Source organism: Elephas maximus, chromosome 3, assembly GCF_024166365.1.
Source record: "Elephas maximus indicus isolate mEleMax1 chromosome 3, mEleMax1 primary haplotype, whole genome shotgun sequence".
In the NCBI taxonomy this organism is placed as follows: domain Eukaryota; kingdom Metazoa; phylum Chordata; class Mammalia; order Proboscidea; family Elephantidae; genus Elephas; species Elephas maximus.
The window spans coordinates 192,228,031-192,247,775 of record NC_064821.1 but is presented as its reverse complement, the minus strand read 5'-3'; the positions used below and the strand labels follow the sequence as shown (position 1 = coordinate 192,247,775).

General features: G+C 45.2%; 1 protein-coding gene across 3 annotated transcripts in view; it reads right to left on the bottom strand.

Annotated features, from left to right (window-relative positions):
• The window catches only part of IL6R (interleukin 6 receptor), a 59,553-nt gene that overhangs the window by 19,136 nt on the left and 20,672 nt on the right, over positions 1-19,745 (bottom strand). For 2 of the 3 annotated variants that reach the window (XM_049880636.1, XM_049880639.1), the window contains exons 2-6: positions 17,552-17,800; positions 16,419-16,542; positions 13,020-13,204; positions 12,352-12,518; positions 11,657-11,798 (exon numbers count right to left, since the gene is read on the bottom strand). In XM_049880636.1, the coding sequence (XP_049736593.1) occupies positions 11,657-11,798; positions 12,352-12,518; positions 13,020-13,204; positions 16,419-16,542; positions 17,552-17,800 (867 nt within the window). The remainder of the gene's footprint in view (positions 1-11,656; positions 11,799-12,351; positions 12,519-13,019; positions 13,205-16,418; positions 16,543-17,551; positions 17,801-19,745) is intronic. The other variant, XM_049880637.1, reaches the window with a different exon arrangement.

Here is a 19,745-nt window from a genome sequence, read left to right as displayed (position 1 = left end):
AGCACCAACTTTTGCTGAGGCTTACTATACATCAGTGCCAAGTTGTTGATGTGCCTGTATCATCATCTCACCTCACCCTGGAAGCATCGTATGAAGCAGCCACTGCTATCCCTGTTTTGCAAAGACACTGAGGCTCAGAAATGCTACAGAACTTGACTGACATCAGGGGGCACATATCTGAAGCAAAACAGAAAAGTGAAATACAGAATGAGGAAATGTAAACAGTCTTCATTTTTTTCCATTTAGGCAAGAGCCCTTCCCCCTCAAGTGTTTTATATTTCCTAACGCTTCACTTCAGCTAGCACATTGGGTGAAAAGGGGGAAGTAACAGCCTTCACTGAGCCCCTGTGAGTGGTAACAGCAGGAGTGACAGTGGTGATTTTAACAAAACGACAATTTTGTAAAAACATCTAACAATAACTAAACGCTTACTATATGCCAGGCACCATTCTAACCATTTTACATGAATTAACTAATTTAGCCCTCACAACGGCACTCAGAGATAGGCACCGTTATTATCCCCACTTCACAAGTAGGGGAACTGAAGTACACAGACATTAAGTAACTTGCCCGAAGTTACATAAGAAGTAAAGAACAAATAAGGAACCCAACTTGAGAGCACACAACAATAAAAACAAGGTCAAGAAAGGAGGGTATTGACATGTCATGGGGTTTGGTAACCAACGTCACAAAACAATATGCGTACTAACTGTTTAATGATAAGCTAGTTTGTTCTGTAAACCTTCATCAAAAGTACAATAAAAAAAAAAGAAAAGAAAGGAAATGTTCTATACCCTACTTTGGTGAGTAGCATGTGCTGTCTTAAAAGCTTGTGAGCGGCCATCTAAGATGCTCCACTAGTCTAACACCTACTGGAGCAATGGAGAATGAAGACAATCAAAAACACAAGGGAGAGATTAGTCCAAAGGAGTAATGAACCACAAGTACCACAGCCTCCACCAGACTGAGGCCAGCACAACTAGACAGTGCCCAGCCAACACACCAACTGCTCTGACAGGGATCACAAGAGAGGGTCCCGGACAGGGCTGGAGAAAAATGTAGAACAAAATTCTAACTCACACACGCACAAAAAAAAGACCAGACTTACTGGTCTGACAGAGACTGGAAAAACCCCAAGAGTATGGCTCCTGAACACCCGTATAGCTCAGTAACAAAGTCACTCCTGAGGTTCACCCTTCAGCCAGATTAGGCAGGCCCTAAAACAAAATGAGACTAAATGGACACACCAGCCCAGGGGCAAGGACAAGAAGGCAGGAGGGTACAGGAAAGTTGGTGATGGGCAACCTAAGGTTGAGAAGGGGAGAGTGTTGACATGTCATGGGATTGGCAGCCAATGACACAAAACAATATATTAATTGTTTAATGAGAAGTTAGTTTGCTCTGTAAACTTTCATCTAAAGCACAATTAAAAAAAAAAAAAAAAAAAGAAGTGAAGGACAAAACTGGGATTGAAATCAACTCAGCCTGGTTCCAGGAATAAATCTTGTCTGTATTTTAAAAGGAGCCCTGGTGGCATAGTGCTTAAGAGCTAGGGCTGCTAACCAAAAGGCTGGCAGTTTGAATCTATCAGCTGCTCCTTGGAAACCCTATAGGGCAGTTCTACTCTGTCCTATAGGACAGCTATGAGTCGGAATTGGCTCAACGGCAATGGGTTTGTTTGTTTTATATTTTTAAAAGTTATCTCTGCATTTTTTCCTATTCTGGGACTGTACCTCACTCAGCTTTGCAAACTCAGGACTTAACAGAGGTCTGGCATCTTGCTGAAAAACTGTTTGCAGGTAGTCCCCGACTTACAACAGGGTTCAGTTCTGATGACTCTGTCGTAAGTCTGTTCTGACACCAAATACTTCATTTTATTTATTTTTTTGTTTTCATTATTAATGGTTTTTATTATCAGTATCTTTATAAATGGAGCCTTGGTGGCACAGTGGTTAAGAGGTATAGCTAGCTGCTAATCAAAAAGTTGTCAGTTCAGATCCTCCAGCTGCTCCTTGGAAACCCTATGGGGCAGTTCTACTCTGTCCTATAGGGTCACTATGAGTTGGAATCAACTCAACACCAATGAGTTTTTATCTTTATAAATCTTATCTGTATTTGTCTTTGGGGTTTGAAATATTACATATAAACTTACAGGTATGATGACATCAGCAAATTACATGTTGCCACAATGTAATATAGTACATATTACTAAAGATAAGATGTACAAAAAAAAAGGATGGTCGTAAATGTTGTGCATTGTAAGTCAAATATGTCATAAGTCAAGGACTACCTGTAGTTAGTAAAATTTCAATTATGGGGAAAAAATAGATTGGACAAAAGACTAGAAGAAACATTAACAATGGCTGCCACTGGGTATTTTCCCTGTATTAATATTTCAAAGTTTTCTACAAGAGTGTAGATATAACTTACAAGGAATACTAAAGGGTGTCCTCCGGTTAGAAAATCAATTACATCAGGTGACAACCCAAGACTAGAACACAGGTCAGAACAACCAATATCAACCCAGATAGGGAAGTCACAAAAGTAAATCAAAGCTAAAACACTGAAAATAGGGAAACAGAGATGTCAATATGTAAAAGACGACAGCATTAAAACAAAAAGAGAGACTAAATAATGTAGTGATAGATCTTTCATATGGACAGGAAGTTAAGGCAATATAAAGAAATAAAAGATTGGTTTAGACTTAGAAAAATAGGGGTAAATACTAAGGTAACCAGAAAGGAAAATAAGAACCCTACACATCAAAATAAAAAACAAGAAAAATATAAGGACTCAGCAAATACAAAATCAACAGCAATGAAAAAGATGAAAAAAAAAAATACATTAATAAAAACGACTCAGCACAGAAAATTAAGTGGAACAAAGAAACTGTTGACAACACACATAAAAAAAAAACATCAAAATGACAGCACTAAACTTGTACCTCTCAAAAATTATGCTGAATGTAAATGGACTAAATGCAGCAATAAAGAGACAGAGAATGGCAGAATGGAGTAAAAAAAAAAAAAATCCATTTATATGCTGCCTATAAGAGATACACCTTAGACTTAAAGACACAAACAAAAACTCAAAGGATGGAAAAAATACACATTAAGCAAACAACAATCAAAAAGAGCAGAAGTGGCAATATTAATCTCTGACAAAATAGACTTTAAAGAAAAATCTACCACAAAGGATAAGGAAGAACACTACATAATGATTAAAGGGTCAATACACCAGGAGGACATTACCATAATAAATGTTTGTGCACCCAAAGACAGGGCTCCAAAATACATAAAACAAACTCTAACAGCATTGAAAAGAGAGATAGACAGCTCCACAACAATAGTAGAAGACTTCAACACACCACTTTTGGTAAAGGACAGAACATCCAGAAGGAAGGTCAATAAAGACACAGAGGATCTAAACGCCACAATCAACCAACTTGATCCCATAGACATATACAGAACACTCCACCCAACAGCAGCCAAATACACCAAGGCACATGGAATATTCTCCAGAATAGACCACGTATTAGGCCACAAACCAAGCCTTAACAGAATCCAAAACATCAAAATATTACAAAGCATCTTTTCTGACCATAAAGCCATAAAAGCAGAAATCAATAATAGAAAAAGCAAGGGGAATAAAAAAAAAATCAAATACGTGGAAACTGAACAACACCTTGCTCAAAAACTACTGTGTTATAGAAGAAATTAAGGATGGAATAAAGAAATTCACAGAATCAAATGAGAATGAAAACACATCCTACCAGAACCTTTGGGACACAGCAAAAGCGGTGCTTAGAAGTCAATTTATAGCAATAAATGTACACGTCCAAAAAGAAGAAAGGGCCAAAATCAAAACATTAACCCCACAACTCAAACAAATAGAAAGAGAGTAGCAAAAGAAGCCCTCAGGGACCGGAAGAACGGAAATAATAAAAATTAGAGCAGAATTAAATGAAATAGAGAATAGAAAAGCAGTTGAAAGAGTAAACAAGATCAAAAGCTGGTTCTTTGAAAAGATCAACAAAATCAATAAACCACTGGCCAAACTGACAAAAGAAAAACAGGAGAGGAAGTAAACAACCTGAATAAGAAATGAGATGGTCGATATCACAACAGACCCAACTGAAATTAAAAGAATCATAACAGAACACTGTGAAAAATTATACTCTAATAATTTGAAAACCTAGAGAAAATAGACAAATTTCTAGAAACACACTACCTACCTAAAGTAACACAAATAGAGGTAGAACAACTAAATAAACCTATAATAAAAAGAAGAGATTGAAAAGGTAATTTAAAAACTCCCAACAAGAGTACAGATATACTTTATACCCATAACAAATCGAATGAATGAATGACCACAATCCAATAAGAGATGAATAAAGACCATACCTTAGTTTTTTAAAAGAGAAATATATCTCTGTTCATTTAAGAATTGGTTTGAGTTTATTTACTGGGGTTTTGAGAACAGAGAAACTCAATATAAAAGATGGCAGAGGCCTAGCTCCATCACATACCAGGTGTGTGACCTAGGTCAAGAGGCTTAGCCTCTTTTAGACCTTGTTTCGTCATTTCTAAGGAAGGTGATGAGCCTCTGGGGGCTAATATTACTAGCCAAAAGGTTGGTGGCTCAAAGGTGCCTCGGAAGACAAGCCTGGTGATTGAAAGGTCACAGCCTTGAAAACTCTTTGGACCCCAAGGCATAATTGGTCTCTATTTGCCTGCAGCAACAGAGGAAGGAGAGTCAGGAACAGGAGGAGAAAATGGAATGTGTGGCAAACTGCCTGCATGAACAACTGTCTCCTTTGTCATGAGACCAGAAGAAAGGGGAAAAATGCAGAAGAGAACTCCAAATTCTCATGGAATCCAGCATTTCCGAAGCCATGGAGGCTAAACCCCGATATCATTGCCTTGAGATAATCTTTGAACCTGAAACCAAAAATAACCCCTGAAGTCCTTAAGTTCAGCTTAACTCAGAAGTGAAGACACTCCAGAAGTCCATCTTTCAACCAAGGATTAGATAGGCATAGAAAACAAACATAACACACGTGAGGAACATGCTTCTTAGATCAAGTATGCAAGACCAAATGGGCAACACCTGCCAAAAGCAAAGATGAGAAGGCATAAAGGGACAGGAAAACAGGACGAATGGACATGGAGAACCCAGGGTGGAAAAGGAAAGGGGGGGAGTGCTGACACATTGTGGGTATTGCAACCAATGTTGCAAAACAATTTGTGTATAAATTTCTGGATGAAAAACTAATTTGCGCTGTAAACTTTCACCTAAAACACAATAAATATTTAAAAAATAAAAATAAATTATTTCTTAAAAGCCCCTACAGAGCAGTTCTACTCTACACACACATGGTTGCCAAGAGTTCAAATTGACTCAACAGCAACTAACAACAAGCAAGGAGATGGCTTCCTCCTGGACAGATCACCGAGAGCACACACATGAAAGAAAACCTGGCGCCAGCCTGACACACACAAATATTTGTTGAAAATCCACCTGACTCCCTTTTTAAATTGCATATTGTGGCCAGTTATGATATGGGTGGAGTCCCTAGGTGGTACAGTGGTTAATTTGCTCAGCTGCTATCCAAAAGGTTGGAAATTCTAGTCTACCCAGAAATACCTCAGAAGAAAGGCCTGGCAATCTACTTCTGAAAAGTCAGCCATTGAAACCTATGGTCGTTGGATTATACATGTGGAAAACTGTTGAGTTGCATATGTTTTGTTGTGTATATTTTTACCACAATTAAAAAAAAAAACAAACTTATGGAGCACAGTTCTACTCTTAAAAATATGGGGTTACCATGAGTAGAATTGACTCCATGCCCACTGGTTTACTGGTAAGATATAGGCTACTAGTATTTTTTTTCTAGTGCAATAGAGAGGGAAAATGGGAGCGGGCTGAGAGAGAGAGAAGAGGCTAGGGGTGGCAGAGAGGCCAGGAGCAAGGACAGCAGAAGGGACCACAACGCCACACACACAGGCCCAGGAGAGGAGACAGGGAGACCTGCAGGCAGAGCAGGCCAGGCGTAGGGTAGCTCAACACTCATTCCACTCTGAGAGGCTCACTGACTTCACACCTTTTCTCACCACCAAGTGGGGAGTCAATCACTGCTCCTCCATTCATGCAAAAACTCACTGAGGAACTCCTGTGGAGAAATTAATCACCTCAGCTGGGTCTCCAACACCACCCAGGATGGTCTGTAGAAAATTCATACTGGTCTGAGACTCAGGAAGAAAAAACACACCCAAGGCACGGTGTCTATCTATGTGGTATAAGGCTGCCAAAAGTATCTCTCATTCTGAGTCTATGCCCTTCCCCATTTTGAGGGGTTAAAGCATCCTTTCTTTATGAAATAATGGGGATGGTAAATGGAAATCATTACTTTTTGCTTGCTTGGTTTCTTTTTTTTTTTTTTTAATGTATGTCCTTTCTCCCAACCAACCCAACCAATTGCTGTCAACTCCAACTCATGGTGACTCCATGCATGTCAGGGTAGAACTGTGCTCCATAGGGTTTTCAATAGTTCATTTTTCAAAAGTAGATCATCAGGCCTTTCTTGTGAGGTGCCTCTGACTGGATTCAAACCTCCAACCTCTCGATTAGCATCCAAGTGCTTAACCATTTGCATCACCCAAGGACTCCTGTCCTCACTTAACAAAATTAAAAGGTGGCAACTTAATTTGGTCCCCAAAGGTCTTTTTCAAAAATTTACAGGCCTGCAAAATCTCTGCACTACGGCACAGAGAGTTTGGGCAGTCAGAAGGGGTGTGGGAGGAGGTGAGGCCCAGAAGAACCCTGAAAGGAAAGCAGAGTTCACCAGATGAAGACAAGCCACGGGGACGAGAGAATAGGCACAGGTAGGGGGCCACGTTCAGTCCAGCCGGAGGGAAAGAGGCAAGTGAGGGGAGGCTAGGCCAGCAGAGGCAGCCTCAGAAGCCCCTTGGCAACAAGCTAAGGAGTTTGAACTTCATCCCGGAAGCAAACGGGAGCTGAAGAATGGTTGGTTGTATACTGGGGAGTCACAGACCCAGGCTTGTGATTTGGAAAGACGCCTGCGGAGGGAGTGCGGAGGACACGGAGGGCGCCTGAGTGCTTGTACACCAAAGGAGGTCAGTTAGGGGCAGGTTATTGTAAGAATTCTGTCAAAAAAAATTAATCATGGTTACCAAGGGCTTGGGGGAGGCGTGGGGATGAGGAGGTAGGGACTTATTGCTGAAGGGGCACTCAGTTTCTTTTTGGGGTGATGAAAAAGTTTTAGAAATAGATAGTGGTGATGGTTGCACAAGGTCAATGTAGTTAATGCCACTGAATTGTCCACTTAAAAATGGTTAAAATGGCTAATTTTTCTTTTGTTGTTATATATGTTTTACCACAATAAATTAAAAAAAAAAAATCTGACAAGCTGTGACAAGAACCTGAACCAAGGGCACAGGGAGGTAATGTCTAACCTGAAGCTCAGGTTCCTGGCCCAGGCAGCTGGGTGCGTGGCAACATCCTTCATTGGGAGGAGGGACCCAGGGAGGGTTGGGAGGGAAGGTGATACATTTAGTGTGAGTCACGCTGAGTACATGGCACAGGCGGGAAGAGCTGGGCAGATGTCTGGGTGGAGTGGACAGACAGATCCAAAGCTCAAGGGACAGGTTTGGCCTGGAGACGCAGGTAAATAATAGTAATGCTGGCGTGTGTTATAGACCTACCACGTGCCAGGCTCTGTGCTAACCACTTTCCACCTAGTTTAATCTTCACACCAGTTCTGTGAGACAGAGTCGGTTTTTATTTTCTGTTTTTTTTTTTTTTGAGGCAGGTATTATTCATCTGAAAACCCTGGTGGCGTAGTGGTTAAGTGCTACAGCTGCTAACCAAAGGGTTGCCAGTTTGAATCCACCAGGCGCTCCTTGGAAACTCTATGGGGCGGTTCTACTCTGTCCTATAGGGTCACTATGAGTCGAAATCGACTTGACGGCACTGGATTTGGTTTTTTATTATTCATCTCACTTGACAAAAAAGGAAACTGAGTTTCAGTTAGGTCACACTCTAGTAAGGGGCAGAGCTAGCAACTAGACCCAAGTCTGTGCGACTCCAAAGCCAGGGCTCTGACTAACCAGACAGTGCAAAGTGGTGGGGGCACAGTGGAGGCAGGCGAGGTCACCTGGGGAGAGAAAAGAGTGGGGAAAGCACAGGGGCTGGCCTGCAGGGGGCGCCACACTAAGGCGTGGACAGAACAAGATCTCTTCAGAAATGTGCAACGAAACACTGTCACCTGCAGAATTTTCTGCTTGGGACGTATGAAGAGAGAAACAACATGAACTCCCCCAGAATGAGATGGCCAAAGGGCTTTAAAGTGCCAGGATGTAACCTGTTGCCGTCGAGTCGATTTCCAGCTCATGTGAGTCAGAGTAGAGCTGTGCTCCATAGGGTTTTGCAATGGCTGATTTTTTTGGTGGAAGTAGATCTCCAGGCCTTTCTTCAGAGGCGTCTCTGTGTGGACTCGAACCTCCAACCTTTCGATTAGCAGCTGAGCACGTTGTTTGCACCACCCAGGGATTTATGCACTTGACATTACTTGCACCCAATTGGGGTGGCATCCTAAGCCCTATGCCCACTCCTCTAGCCCTTCAGAGGACACGAAAGACAAGGATTCCACAGTGTAAAACTGATGAGGACGAAAAGCCATCACAGTACATCATCTATCCCGGGGGAAGTCACAGCTCCTGAAAGTCTTCCCTCGGATGCAGGGGCGGGAGAAAGTGGCGGGGTGGGATGGGACTGGGCAATTGTTAGCATGTCTACCCATTCCTTTTTATCCACACACAACTGAATAAATGGGTATTTTATTCTTTTTTTTTTTTTTAATTGTGCTTTAGGTGAAAGTTTACAGAGCAAATTAGTTTCTCATTAAACAGTTAATACACAAATTGTTTTGCGACACTGGTTGCCAACCCTGTGATATGTCAACACTTTTCCCTTCCCTGTTTCCACTCATCCAGTTTTCCTGCCCCTTCCTGCCTTCTTGCCTTTGCTTTTGGGCTGGTGTGCCCATTAGTCTCATAGACATGATTAAACTACAAAGCATATTCCTCATGTGTGTTATTGTTGGCCCGATACCAAAAAAACCAAATTAAACCTGATTCTGACTCATAGTGACTCTATAGAACAGATTAGAACTTCCCCATAGGGTTCCAAGGAACAGATGATGGATTCGAACTGCCAATATTTTGGTTAGCAGCCAAGCTCTTAACCACTACAGCATAGAGCTGTCTAATCTTTGGCTGAAGGGTGAACCTCAGGAGTGACTTCAATACTGAGTTAAAAGGGTGTACAGAGGCCATGCTCTCTGGGTTTCTTCAGTCTCTGTCAGACCAGCAAGCCTGGTCTTTGTGTGTGTATGTATGCGTGTGTGTGTGTGTGCATTTGAACTTTGTTCTATATTTTTCTCCCGCTCTGTCCAGGGCCCTCTATTGTGATCTCTGGCAGAGTTGTCGGTGCTGGTAACCAGCCACCATCTAATTGTTGTGGGCTCAGTCTGGTGGGGGCTGCGGTAATTGTGGTGTATTAGTCCTTAGGACTAATCTTTCCCTCGTGTCTTTGGTTTTCTTCATTCTCCTTTGCTCCAGCCAAGATGGGATCTTTTTTTTTTATTCGCCTGGTATTTAAGAATGACTAATGTGGTTCAATTACACTGCTAGACTTGGAGTCCCTGAGCGGTGTAAGTTAATGTGCCCAACTGCTAATTGAAAGGTTGGAGGTTCGAGTCTACTCAGAGGTGCCGTGGAAGAAACAAGTCATTGAAAACTCTATGGGCTGTAGTTCTACTCTGACATGACACACATGGTGTCACCATGAGTCGGAGGTGACATGACAGCAACTAGTACCAGTATGCTACTATGTTAGAGAGATTTGACACTGAAGAAAACCTGAAAGTAATTCCACAATACAAACACCGGGAGCAATGAAATGGGTTGCTACCAAAAAAAGAAAAAAAACCAAAACCCAGTGCTGTCAAGTCGATTCCAACTCATAGCAACCCTATAGGACAGAGTAGAACTGCCCCATAGAGTTTCCAAGGAACACCTGGCGGATTCAAACTGCCACTTAACCACTACGCCACTGGGGTTTCCATGCATTGCTACAAAGGGTAGTAAATTCCCCATCTCTGGAGGCATTCAAGCTGAAGCTGGGTGACCACTTTCTTCGTTGTGGTCAGGGAGATTCCTACATTGGGTCTAAGTCTACTACATTCTCATCTTTCATAGCAGGGAGTCAATAGATAATATCTTAAGTTGTTATTATCAGAAAAAGACCCAGGTAAGCTTCTCATTTAGAGTTAAGGAGGGTAACAACCAAAGAACTAGAAACAGAAAGAGTTAAATAGCTTCCTCTATTCCATGCCTGGAAATGGGATGGGGTGGGGCAAGGGACCATTGCTTGTTATTATAAGGTCGTCTTTGTTTCTTTGCCATGGGCATGTATTAATTTGATAAAAATTTTATAAGTTAAAAAACAACAAAACACTCCAATGAGTTAAAAAAAAGCATTAATCATGCAATAATTAATTTTTCTATTTCCAAAAAAATATTTAATAACATGGGAAATGCTCGCAATATTATATACACACATACACACGTTAATGTACCTCGAAAACTGAAAGAAGTATGATAAAAAGTTATCTACTTGGTAAGAATACTGGTGATAATTATTATTTTCATTAAAAAAAAACCCATTGCTGAGGAGTGAGCCTATTGGATCAAGTAGACACATGAGACTATGTGAGCAGCTCCTGTCTGGAGGGGAGATGTGAAGGCCAAGGGGGCAGAAGCTGGCTGAATGGACACTGAAATACAGGGTGGAGAGAAGGAGCATACTGTCTCCTTAGGGGGAGAGCAACTAGGAGTATACAGCAAGGTAATATATAAGGTTTTGTATGAGAGACTGACTTGATTTGTAAACTTTCACTTAAAGCACAATAAAAATTAAAAAAAAAAAACAACCATTGCATCAAGTCAATTCTGATTCACAGGGACCCTACCTGACAGAGCAGAACTGCCCCATAGGGTTTCCAAGTAGCGGATGGTAGATTTGAACTGCTGATCTTTTGATTAACAGCCACACTCTTAACCACTGTGCCACCAGGGCCCCATTATCTTCATATTTCTATGAAATTTTTCATGTTCTATAACATGCTAATTTAAGTAATCCTAAAAGGCAATTATTATTACATTTAACATCTTTGGAAAATAAAAAGCATCAGTAATTATGGCAGATTAAATATGGCCACAGATTCTTTGCAGCTCCTGCCATCAAGCTGTGGAGTTAGTTTCCCCGCCCCTTCAGCTTGGGCTGAGAGGCCTGGGGAGAACCAAGGGCTCCAGCCACCAGCCAGCACCAGCCATCAGACATATGAGTGAGGTCATCTTGGACCAATCAGACTTGATCGTAGCTGCACTAGCAATTCAGGCATGACCAGTAGAAGAATTGGCTAGATGATTTATTTCCCAAATCTTGAGCCATATAAGTGGTTGCTGTTTTAAGCCACTGGTTTGGGGGTGACCAGTTACATTTACATAACACTAGATAACTGACATAGTCACAGAGCAGACATCCCCTCGTCCCTCCACCCCCACCACAGTACCTGTCCAAGGGGTGCCCGTGACCTCCTGGCTCCACTCACTCCATGAGCCGTGCCTAAACTCCTCCTGGGCCCGAACCTGGACCACGTGCCTCATGCCGCGCCAGGCGTCGTGGATGACACACTGGTTCTGGTGCTCCTTGACCTGAAGGTAGGAGGCACAGCGACCCTGGGTCAGGGGGCCTGGGCGAGGCTGGTTACGCAGCTTCACAGGAATACAAATGCCCCCTTGGCCATCTCCTGCCTCTTCAACTGCTCCCTCTCTAAGTCTAGTGGGTGACCAAGCTGAGCAGAGATGCTCCAAAGTCTCCCACCACCCTGGAGGCTCAGAGTGAGATGGGGTTGCCCTCAGAACCTCCATTGGCTGAGCTATAAGTCGCTGCCCCATCCCCAACCTTTTACAAACTCCCGCAGGCCTCAGACCCTTGATCAAAAACCACCCTCCACACACGTATAGCCCAAATCTCTTCCTAGGTCAGTCTCTCACTTAAAAAAAAAAAAAAGAGAGATCGGCCTGGCATTATTAGCACCACTTTATAAATGAAGCAACTGAGACTCAAAAAGGTTAAGGGACTAATCCAAGGTCACACAGGTAGTGAGTTGCAAAGCAGAACCTAGAACCATTTTTTTCTTCCTAGCACCCTCTCTCCTACCCTCAAGCATCCAGTTTTTGGTCCGGAAGTGAGAGATGAACCTACCATCCCCGTGCTGAATGTCTTTGATCGTTCCGCCCGGTATCGGAGCTCAAACTGTAGCCGGTAGTAATTAGAGTTCCAGGAGGGCGGGTTTTGCCAGGTGACACTGAGCCAGTGGGGGTTTCTGACCATGGCAGTGACCGTGATGTTGACGGGTGGGTCAGGCTGCACTGTGGGAAAAGAGAGCATGACACCTATGCAGCTGCAAATACGGTGCAGAGGAGAGAGACCCGTGAAGGCTCTTCCAGCCCCTGGCTCCGACCCCCAACCCCCAGACCACTTCCCCATGAACATCACACACATCTTTGCAGGGCCCTGGTGTACCACAGTCAGAGCTACGAGCAAATAAAGCCCAAAAGGCACCAGCTCACCAAACTCCTCAACCAGCCCCCTCCTTTCCCCTCCAAGAAGTCTATCCAATCTCCAGTTGCTATCAAGTCTATTAGGCTCCTGGTGGCCCCATGTGTGTCAGAGTAGAGCTGTGCTCCATAGGGTTTTCAAGGATTGTGACCTTTCAGAAGCAGATCTCCAAACCGGTCTTCCAAGGTGCCTCTGGGGGGGTTCAAACCGCCAGCTTTTCAGTTAGTAGCGGAGCACTTAACCATTTGCACTGAGAATTAAATTTTTAAAAAGCAGCTGGAGGGTAGGGAGGTCTGGAAAAACTCACTTACAGATATTTAAACCCTCAAATGTTTGGGTTCCACTGGAATTCCTGCCGACACTGTTGGCAACACACAGGGACACCATGTACAGAGAGCTGTCTCCTTCTGGAACCTTCAACTGGCAGGAGAACTTTTGAGATTCCTGGAAATACCGGCATGGCTCCTGGAAGTCTCTTACCAGACTTCTATGACTGCTGGACACAAAATAAGGGCAGGGTATGAATATCAGCTTCTGTACTTATTCAAGAGAGGGGAGAGAAGGTCAGGACCAGGGTTGGAAGTCAGGCTGTGAAGTCTAGCACCGGGGCTTGAATCTCAGCTCCACACTTACTAGCTCTTGTGATACTCTTGAGGAAATTATTCAACTTCTCCAAACCTCCAAACTTCTCTCTCACTTGGAAATGGGAGTGTTTATAGTACCTACCACATGGGGTTTTTGTTAGGATTGAGAAATGCACGTGAAACACCTAGTTTAGCACTTGGCCGGGGGGGAGGTGGGGGGATTATCCAATAGACAAGGTAAACCCAGTGCTTGCCTTGCTTACCAGGTCATCTGTAGTGAACAATTTCGATTTTTTTTTTTTTTTTTTACATCAGAAATTCTACTTCTAGGTATGACTGGCATCTGTCTCTCTGCCAACCCCACAGCACCTTCCTACAGAATCAAAGCCTCTTTTCAAATTTACAAACTCTGAGAGAGACGGATTACCAAGTAAGCAAGGTAAGCACGGGCTTACTTGTGCTTACTTACTAAACTGTAGTGACCAATTTCACATGGGTTTCACCACTTCCAAGATGAAGCCCATGTGAAATTGGTCACTACAGATTAGTAAATAAGCATAAGTAAGCCGGTGCTTAAATTGCTTACTGAGTAATCCGCCCCTGCACCTGGCATGCCAAAAAAAAAAAACCCATTGCCATCAGTCGATTCCGACTCCTAGCAACCTTATAGGACAGAGTAGAACAGCCCCAAAGAGTTTCCAAGGAGCACCTGGTGGATTCCAACTGCCGAACTTTTGATTAGCAGCCACAGCAATTAACCAGTACGCCACCAGGGTTTCCTGTACCTGGCAAAGTCTCTGCCAATCACTTCAGCATGGGACAGTTCACGAGTTCCTGCTCAGTGCCAGGTCCTGTGCTCCTGGCACTGTGGTGGGGGCTCAGAAATGAATTAAGAAAGGGCTCGCCCCAGCCTCAAGGCACTAATAAAAAAGCCTTGCCCTCAGATGACTGTCACAGCCAATAGAAAAAGCCCCAGAAACACAAAGTGCTAGAGGGCAGGGAGGAGACAGCATTTCTGGCAGGTGAACCCAGAAAAGGATTCCGGGTAACTGAAGACATGTAGGTGAGTCAGACAGCCTGGGGTTTCACCCACTTGTGACATATGTGAGCACGTGAGGCCTCCAAAGCCACCCACCCTGACACTGGCGGTCGTCACCAACCTCTGCCTTGGGTTTGAACTCTGAGCCCAGCCCATGGAAGGAACTCTTTCCTTTAGTGAAACCTCCTTCAACCCTCCCTCTTCCCTCCCTCCAGCACCACCCAGGCTTCCATCCCACCTAACACCAAGAAGGTGGGGTCAGCAGCCCGTTTACACGTGTGCCCCCCCTCCTTGGAGTCTCACTCCCCTCATGCCTCTCCCAAAGCCCCAGCACAGTGCCTGGCCCACAGTGCCCACAGCTTGTTGAATGAATGAGGAAGGGAGCACGGTTGGGTGTGGACATATGCACACACCTAGAGACAAAGCAGAACACAAAGAAATCTCTTTTTGGAGACTTGTTTCACGCCCCCAGCAGCCCCAGCTCAGTGGGTCCTCAGTAGATTCCAGAGTCCCTGAGGCTCTCAGTTGCTCTCCCTCCCAGTTTCTCAGTTTGAAGACCTCAGTAGCCACCATATCGACAGTGGACATCCTGCAGGCCTGGAGGAGGCTGGAAGACCCTGAGGCTGGGGCAGGAGGAGGGTGTGAGCTAAATACCTTGTTCTTCCCATTATCACTGACAACACTCAAGTGTTCTAGCTGAGGTGTATGGGCTGGTCTGGGAAGCTGCCGGGCACTGTGTGGAACATCCTGTCTAAGGAAGAATGCTTCCCAGGTTCCAAATAATTTACACTCAAACCCAGCTTTGGGTTGTGACTTCTGGTCTCCCCCACTTGGGGTGTGAGCTAACAGTCTTAATGGCGGCTGTATCATTTGTGGAAACCCTGGTGGTGTAGTGGTTAAGTGCTACAGCTGCTAACCAAAGGGTCAGCAGTTTGAATCCACCAGGCTCTCCTTGGAAACTCTATGGGGCAGTTCTACACTGTCCTATAGGGTTGCTATGAGTCGGAATCGACTCGACAGCACTGGGTAACTAACTGGGTATCATCTGCAGATGGGTAACTAATAATTTCTGCATAGGGGCCAGGACACAAATATTACTACCAGGCCACCTAGAGACTGGGGACCTGGCGGTGTGGTGGTTAAGAGTTCAGCAGTTCAAATTTACCAGCTGCTCCTTGGAAACCCTATGGAGCAGCCCTACTCTGTTCTACAGGGTCGCTATGAGTCGGAATCGACTCAATGGCAATGGGTTATACCTACAGTCTCTCTAGGGACAAACACAAGTGGAAGTCAAACCGATCTGTTGAAGTCACTGCTCTGATTTGGAGGCTCTGATGACTGATGGCTCGTAACCAATTACAAGCATCTGAACCAAGGGGACCTTGACTCTTGGATGGAGACAGGGAAAACTACAGAGAAGGAGTTATTTGTTTTCGGCATATTCCACTCCTATATCCATGCCTGGATTCATCCCAGGTCTCTCCACTTTGTAGGCTGGGTAAAGAAGCTCCAAAGACCCAGGGACCCCCAGCAGGAGTGACCTCCTGCCCCACCGCCCCCAGCTCCCTCTCCCCATCTCACCACCACTTCCTCTCCTGCTTTTATAGTGGAAATAGCCTGGACACTGAGAGTGGGCTGGCTGTACTGCCCCCCTCCCAGGGAGGTCTGCATTTTCTCCAGAGCAACGCCCAAAATCTTTGGATTTTGAATGAAATCAGACAGACTAGGGTTTAAGTCCCAGCAGAACTACTTACTAGCTAGCTAATCTTAGACAAGTTAATGAACCTCTCTGAATCTCAGTTTCTTCTTCTGTTAAATGAGAAAAATAACGTGCACTTCCCAGGACTGATGCGACAGTTCAATTGAGTCAATGGGGCAAAGTTGCTGGGGCATGGTGTCTAGTACAGGGCAGGCAGGCAAATGTCTCAATTTCCTCTCTCATTCCCTCCTCCTTAAACCAAAAGAATGACTTTCTAAAGAAAAAATTTTAGAATCTCTGGCCAACCCCCCACCACCCCACCACCCCTCTGGGGGCCTCAGTAAAGATGGAGTTGCTATCAACAAAGCCCCCAGCCCAAGATACTTACGACTTCCTCACCAACAACACGGCTCTGGTCGTTGGGGAGGGAGCGCTGCGAGGACTCCATTCACACCGAACACTGCTGATGGGGCTCTTCTGGAAGCAGGAGATCTGGGGCTTCTCGGGAGGGGCTGAAACAGAGCAGAGCACATTAGGCGTGAGGAGACAGACAGGGCGGGGCAGTGTAGCCTCCCTTCTGTGGGGGGTGGCATTGGTCATGACTCAGGACACCATAGCCAAACGCAGCCACAGACCGCCCTAACTATGGCTGGAAATTCAAGATCAACAAAGTCCTCCTTTCAGGTTGAGAATTGGGATGCTGGGCAAGGGAAGGGAGGCGCCCTGGAGGCTAACTTGTCTAAAGGGGCCTGAGGGGATGACTGACTGAAAAGAACGAGGGCTTTGGAGTCCCGTGGATCTGGCTGTGTGGCTGTGAATATGTCCCAATCTCTCTTCAGTTTCCTTATCTATAAAATTTAAAAATAGTAATAATACTGCTTTCCCTCACTGGTCTTTGAAAGAATTACATGAGATGCCAAGTAAGAAAGTGCTTAGCACAGAGCTTGGCACACAGGGCGTCTGGCTCTATGAAGTCTTTCTCCTGCCCCTTCATCTAGATGTGAGAGAGCTAAAAACCTGTTAATTCTAAAAGCAAGAATAGCTAATTTAAGAGGTCAGCATATGTTGTGTACAGTTTTAAGCACCATATATGTGTGTGTATGTCACACACATACACACACATATGATTACGTTCATTTAATCTTTGCAGCAATTCTGAGGTAAAGTAATAACGTTAGCCTTATTTCACCAGAGAAAACACTGAGGGACAGAGAAGTCAGGTTGTACGTGAGGGAGGATTCAAACCCAGGCTGCCTGGCTCTGGGCCCCATGTATTAACAAATCCACCATAAGCTCTAACAGAGGCCAGCCCATGGCATTCCCCACAGCCAGATGCCTCTTCCCAGCAGGAATCTCCACCAGCAACTCCCTGGCAGGCTCCAGGAGGCCTTTCCCTGAAATTCTTGGGTCAAGGAAATAACAGGAATGTAAAGGGTCAAGCAGGGAATCTCTCTGGAATGCACAGAGCGTGTTTCTTAAGGCACTGCAGCTGTCTCCCAGGGCTCGGAGGACACCACTCACCCTCCACCAGCAGGCGCACAGTCCCAGCTGGGCGGCCATCCTGGTAGCAGGAATAGTTTCCAGAGTCACTGAGCTGCACCGACTTCAGAAGCAGCCTCCTCCCCACGCCGGCCTGTCTGCCTTCAGGTGAGCCCACAATCTGACTCCTGAACGTCCAGTGAACGGTGGCATTGTCTCCTGGCTCCACTTCTGGGCAGGTCAGGGTAACGCCAGCCCCTGGCAGGCTGGTCAGCCCATCATTCGCCACCTCTGGGGATGAAGGATACATTCAGTAAGCCCACAGTAACTGCAAGAGGAGAATTCGTTTCCGATTTTGGGAACCCACAACAAGCCCAGTAGTAAACATGTCTCAAGTCCATCCACTGTTGCCCACCTCCACAGCCACCACCCTGGCCCAGGCCACCGTCACCGCCACCTGGATTACAGCAACAGCCCCCCAGTGGCCTCCTGCCCCACCCTGGCCCTCTCCACCCTGAGTGAGCCTTCTTAAGTAATGATCAGGCCACCCCACTCCTTTGATTAGAAAACCCTTCAGGGCCTGCCACCATCCACAGGATAAAGTCCAAGCTCTTTGGTGCAGCCCACCAGGCCTCGCAGGCCTTCACAGCCTCCTCTCTCCTGACTTCACCTTAGAAGGAAGGAGTCCTTCCCTCCCGCCCTCATGCTAATTCCTCCTATTTCAGGTCTCAGCCTAAGCATCTCCTCTCCGAGGCCTCCCTTGTCCCCACAACTGGATTAGGCCCCATTAAGTGCTACCTTCTCCATCGTGCCACTCAACAGGAATTGCTGTATAATTACCAATTCCATGTCTGTCTGCCCCTCAAGACTCTAAGCGCCATGAGGCAGACACCCTCCTTTGTTTTCCATTATATTCCAGTGCCTAGAATGCTGCCCTGCACATCGTGTGGCCCAGGAGTACTTGATGAATGTGTGAATGAAGGAATGCAGGTATGAATGAATGCCAGGGACCAGGGGGATTCACAAGATACACAAGCATACAGGGAGTCTCAGAATCGCAGGGTCTCCACGATATGATGGTCCATTTTACAGTTGGTGACTGAGGCACAGGACACAGACTTGCCCAAGACCACCAAGATAGTTGCAGAGCTGGAATGCACAGCAGGTCTTAGACTCCTTCTTCAGTGCTCCCTGAACTACCCTAGAACTCCCTACTCAACCACTGAGGACAATGCTATTTTTATTCTAGGGACCAAATTGGAAGGTAAGAAAGAACATATACTCTCCCCACCCCATGAAAAAATTGTGTGCATGTGCTACTCAAAGAAAAGGAGATTAAAAATTAAAGGAGCAAATACACAGTATTTCGTCTTGGTTTGAGAATAGGTCTTAAGATTCATTAAAAAAAAAAAAAAAAAAAAACCTGTTGCCGTCGATTCCAACTCATAACAACGCTATGGGACAGAGTAGAACTGCCCCATCGGGTTTCCGAGGAGTGGCTAGTAGATTTGAACTGCTGTCCTTTTGGGTAGCAGCCAAATGCTTAACCACTGCAGACTCTAAGATAGAAAGAGGCACCTCAGAAGGCAGGCCTGGCAATCTGCTTCCGAAAGGTAACAGCCCTAAAAATCCTATGGAGCAGCTCTAGCCTGCACATATGGGGCTGTAACAACAACAAGATATAAATCAGTCCAGCCACCTTGGACTAATTATTAGCCAATTAAGTAGTCTGACCAGCTGAGGGAACTGAGGCCAGGGAATACAGCCAGTTTTCACGGGAAGCATACTTGGTCTTTCAAACCAAATGTGTGGCCCATTCACTATCAAGCAGCTGCAAGAAATCTGGCCAAAGATTTCAGAAAGACCCTGCAGCTGTCTGAGCCCTGACCTCAGCCTCCCGCCTGTACTCCTGAGACCAGAGGGCAAGCACAAGTGTCTCTCTCAAGCCTTCTTCCTTGGGAGGAGGCGTTCTTATCTCATAGTTGGCAGACAGACTGTCCTTCCTCCCACTCCATCCAAAGCAGCACGCAAAGAGGAGGGGCTCAGGCAATAACGTCCCCAGGCGATAACTCTCCCAAAGCTGGAGGGCTGGCTGTCCAGACTGACCATTGGCCACAGTCTGGGGACCAGGGACACAGGCAGCAAAGAGGAAGAGACACCTTCCACCCTGCATCGAGCCCTGCCTGCCACACAGACACCCTTGAACATCCTTCTCACTTGACCACTTGGTGCCAGT